The following is a 4,852-nucleotide window of genomic DNA, read 5'->3' on the forward strand; positions in this document are numbered from 1 at the left end:
TAACATCGAGGTAGAATCAAAGGAATATTGTATGATATAGATGGCGTGCAGCGTGATTCAGCACAGTTTCCTCCCTCCTAATTTAATTCACAAGTCTTGGTTCTAACTGAGGTAGCACTAGACATACGAACTCATACTGTACCGTAGTGGGGTCTCCCAAAATCGTCGTGGTTACAAACAAAATTCTTGATCTGACCACTAACTCATATCAATCACTGCGCCTATATATGCATACATACATACATTCATATATATAGCTAATCAAATATTCATGCACACATATATGTATATAAGACTAAACATACAAACATACGTCCGTCTATCTGTAAATATATGCGTATGTGTGTATATGTGTGTGCATAATTGTGCTTGTGTATATATATATATATTTGTATGTATGTATATACACGCACATATAGAATATATACATTATTAGGATATATACATTTTCGTAATAGCAAGGAGTTTTACGGAGACCTAACTCCATTCATATATATATATATATATATATATATATATATATTACACAATTTTTTTCATACATATGAACGTGTATCATATTGAAATACATGCACGTGTGTGTGTGTGTGTGTGTATGTATATATATATATATATATATATATATATATATATATATATATATATATATATATACACACACACAGCGATGTATGTGTATATTTTGTTCTGTTTTCATTCTCCACAGTAAGTGGATGTAGCATCATTAATATAATAACAAAATCTACCTCAATAAATCGAATACTGCAAGATTACCAACCTCAAACTATACCACTTATTCACATTTAAATACGCTGATATTTTGTAGGGTTTTTAGATAATACGAGATAAAATAGTGTGACTCTACTGACGAATAGGTAGCAAGTCGTGGGAACTAAATTCTTTCGCATTAAATAGTGGCTTTTCACTATTTGCCCTGCTATTTCTGGTAGTCTTCTGCCAGAATTTCGAAGAGTCAAACTGCTCAGAGATATAACTGTACATTATTAATATATAAGTACACACATACAAATACACTCATATGCACATTTACATACATATATTATGCATGTGTGAATATATTATATATGTGTATGTATGTATAATATATGCGTATGTACTGTTACAGTTATTTAGACATATAATAATCTACACACACACACACACACACACACACACACACATATATATATATATATATATATATATATATATTACATGTTTGTATTCTCCAAGTATTTAGATTTTGTCCATGGTATGTTTAAGTGAGTATATACATAGGTAGCTATATATGTATGTATATATATATATATATATATATGTATATGTAAACATATAGATATGTATGTAAATAAATATGTATACATATACAAATATTCACATCTATCTATCTCTCTCTCTCTACACACACATACATTTATATAGCTATATAAACCTTTATATACATTTACATACGTGTATGTATGTTTAAATAATAATCATGCGAATATAAACTATAATTGTGAAAAGTTGAGAATGTTTTTACATTTATAACGCTGGATGTTTTAAATTTTAGATGCATCATTTATACACACACACACACACATATATACATACATATATTACATGTATGTATATATATATATATATATAGAGAGAGAGAGAGAGAGATAGATAGATATACATATATATTATGATCGCATTCTATATAATATTGATGTTTGACTATCTTTTGATACTGTCCTATCTTTATTATTATTATTATTATTATTATTATTATTATTATTATTAATCATCGTTCTGAAATTTCATTGTAATTTAGTACGGTTGCGATGTTTATACTTGTTGTTGTGTTGCGCTGACGGTGACAGGAAATTCCAAAATAATAAACAGTATAATACACTCTATATAGGTGTGTGTTGAATCGGCTGTTGGTTTTGGGTCGAGATAACAAGACGTGCCTGTTATCTCTGTAAATATACAAATAATCTTACATACACACACACACACACACAGCAGACACACATCTATGTAGACACAAGCTTCTATGTGCGTATATACATGTTCTGTTCTATATATCTGTTGAGAAGTCATTTATTAGATTTTGTACTATTTCTCTACTATATATTATTGTTGTTGTTGTTATAGGTGCTAATATTTTCATGATTAACTTTGGTACATTGGTATAACTCGTACACGTTTTTTAACCCAGCTCGTACGATTTATACGTGCTTACATACATACATGCATATATATATATATACACACACACACACACACATTTACTCACATGTACATATATATATATATTTACTGATATATATATATATATATATATATATATATATATATATATATATATACTTACTCATTTACATATGCCAGTACACAGAAACACACATATTTATATACATTACACACATAAATATATTAACACACGTATATGCATATATATAATTACACACGTATACATGCATATATATATTTCCACACGTTTATATACATTATATGTATGTTTACACACGTATATATACATTATATATGTTTACACACGTATATATACATTATCTATATTTACACACGTACATATACATTATCTATATTTACATACGTATATATACATTATATTTATATTTACACACACATATATATGCACATATATATATAGTTACACACGTATATATTGCATATATACTATACATTTATATACATATTTACACACACACACAGCACGGAAATACAAGCGTGTACATATGTCTGTGTCTTTTTTCTTAGAAAGCTACATAGGTATTGAGTGTGTACGTATGAAATCTTCACATGTATGTTGTACATTCTGGTATATACATATGTGTATGCGTTTTGGGATATATGTAAACAGAGAAATATAATAAAAAGAATGTTGTTTAAATCCGCTACAAACCTGTGTGTGTCCTTTTGTGAATCTTTAAATTCTCACTCCGTGCAAAAACTTTCCCACAACCTGGAAATGGACAAGGAAATGGTTTCTCTCCGGTATGTACCCGTATGTGGTTGACCAGCTTGTACTTAGCTTTGAATGGTCGCCCGTCCCGGGTACAGTTCTGCCAGTAACAAGAGTGGTTCGTTTGCTCCGGTCCCCCTACATGTTCCACTGTGATGTGTGCCACGATTTCGTGCATTGATGGAAATGTTTTGTTACAAGGTTTCTTCGGTTCCGGTTGGTCAGTCTCCACCCACATGCAAGTATGTTCCTGTTTAATGGGGTGCCGCATATAACGAAAGAAGGCACCCGGCGCATGTGGTCCCATGTTCATGTGGTTCATAGCATTCATGGGTCCCATGTTTAGATGTTGTGAGGCAGCAGCTGCGGCAAAGTGGTCAGTTCGGGGACTGGTCATTTGGTTAAATTGGTCCGCTCGTGAGTACATATCCGGTCCGGAAATACTGAGTCGCATTTGACTGTTGACATGGTGTCCGGCACCCGGGTGGTGATGTGACGGTTCGTGTAGACCCGGGAATAAAACATGACTAGAAGATGGATCCGGATGGTGAGGTCCGTGTAGACCGGCCGACGACGGTACGAACATACCGTGGTGTGATGTGGCGTTGCCGTCATGGGTCGCCAACCCCATGTGGTCACGGCGAAGTAGGAAGTCCCGAGCCGCGTACGTTCCGACATGATGTGAATGTGAATGTGGAACACCGTATCCGTTCGGTTGGGTTCCAAACTGATGACTCGCTTGATTATGTACCGAACTAGCAGTGTCACTCATAGGATGTGGTGGACTTAACTTGAGCGCTCCCGGCGGGATATGTGGCCCGTGTGATGTGTCCATGAATGGGTTTAACATTTTCCTCTGCCCGCTTGTAAAATGCTTGTGAGTTGTAGGTGGTAAAGTTAATCCATGAACACCGTTAAGGTGTTGAGGTGTATGGGAGGAAGAGACGTCAACTAACCTCAGCGCCGAACTGCCTTTGGTTAAAGAGTGTTCCATAATCTTTCGCTGATGAAGGCTCTGTCACAATCACCCCAGTTGGTCTAAACTGCAAACAAAAGTTCGAGTCAAGCTAGAGGGAGCGAAAGTGTTCCAGCGCAGCGTCCAAACACTGCGCTTGTTAGAAAAGCAGCGGGAGGGCAACGAGAGAGAGGCGTGGTTTACGCGACCTCTCATTGGTCTGAACTGCTCGTTATGGGAACAACCACTACAGCGGCTCTGCCGTCAACTGCGACACCCACGTCACTGCGCATGCGTATGAGGGCGTGCCTTACATTCTCCAGTGTGGAACCGTTATTCAGGGAGAGAGAGAACCACATCTTACAAAAACCGGAGACCCGCCTGGTTTATTTACGCTCATGGCTTGTTCATATTTTTGATTATTATTATTGCTATATTTTTATTTATCAATATTAATATTATTATTATTGTTACTATTATTGTTGTTATTGTTGTTGTTACGGTGTTAATGGTGATGCTAGCACCATACACCACTATTCTATTATTCTGCTATTTCAAAGACAGGAGGAATTAATTCTTTTCCAAAACTGCTGAAAAATCTTCAAAACACACGCACGCACGCACGCAAACTCACACACGCACACACACACACACAGAAAGCGAAACTATCGAAAGGATTATAATGTTGTTATTGACGTTGTTCTAGATGTTGTTGTTGTTGTTATTGTTGTAATTGTTTATCTTATCGTTGCTGGTGTTGTTGATGTTATTGTTGCTGGTATCGTTGTTGTTGTTGTTGTTGAAATTGTTGGTGTTGTTATTGTCGATGTAAGACTCCACCGTGTTCAAACCTCGTTCAGGCCATCACCAACCCATTCATTCCGCCAAAGCTCACCGACAAGTATTGCACACGCACATACACACATACACAAGCACTCACA

General features: G+C 35.4%; 1 protein-coding gene across 3 annotated transcripts in view; it reads right to left on the reverse strand.

Annotated features, from left to right (window-relative positions):
• Positions 1-4,130, reverse strand: part of LOC106883189 (zinc finger protein ZIC 1) — a 353,731-nt gene extending 349,601 nt beyond the window's left edge. For all 3 annotated transcript variants that reach the window (XR_008266267.1, XM_052974873.1, XM_052974874.1), the window contains exon 1: positions 2,897-4,130. Coding sequence is in view for 2 of the 3 variants with exons in the window: in XM_052974873.1 (XP_052830833.1) it covers positions 2,897-3,950 (1,054 nt within the window). In the remaining variant the exon portion in view is untranslated. The remainder of the gene's footprint in view (positions 1-2,896) is intronic.
• Positions 4,131-4,852: the final 722 nt, after the last annotated feature.

Source organism: Octopus bimaculoides, chromosome 19, assembly GCF_001194135.2.
Source record: "Octopus bimaculoides isolate UCB-OBI-ISO-001 chromosome 19, ASM119413v2, whole genome shotgun sequence".
Classification (NCBI taxonomy): domain Eukaryota; kingdom Metazoa; phylum Mollusca; class Cephalopoda; order Octopoda; family Octopodidae; genus Octopus; species Octopus bimaculoides.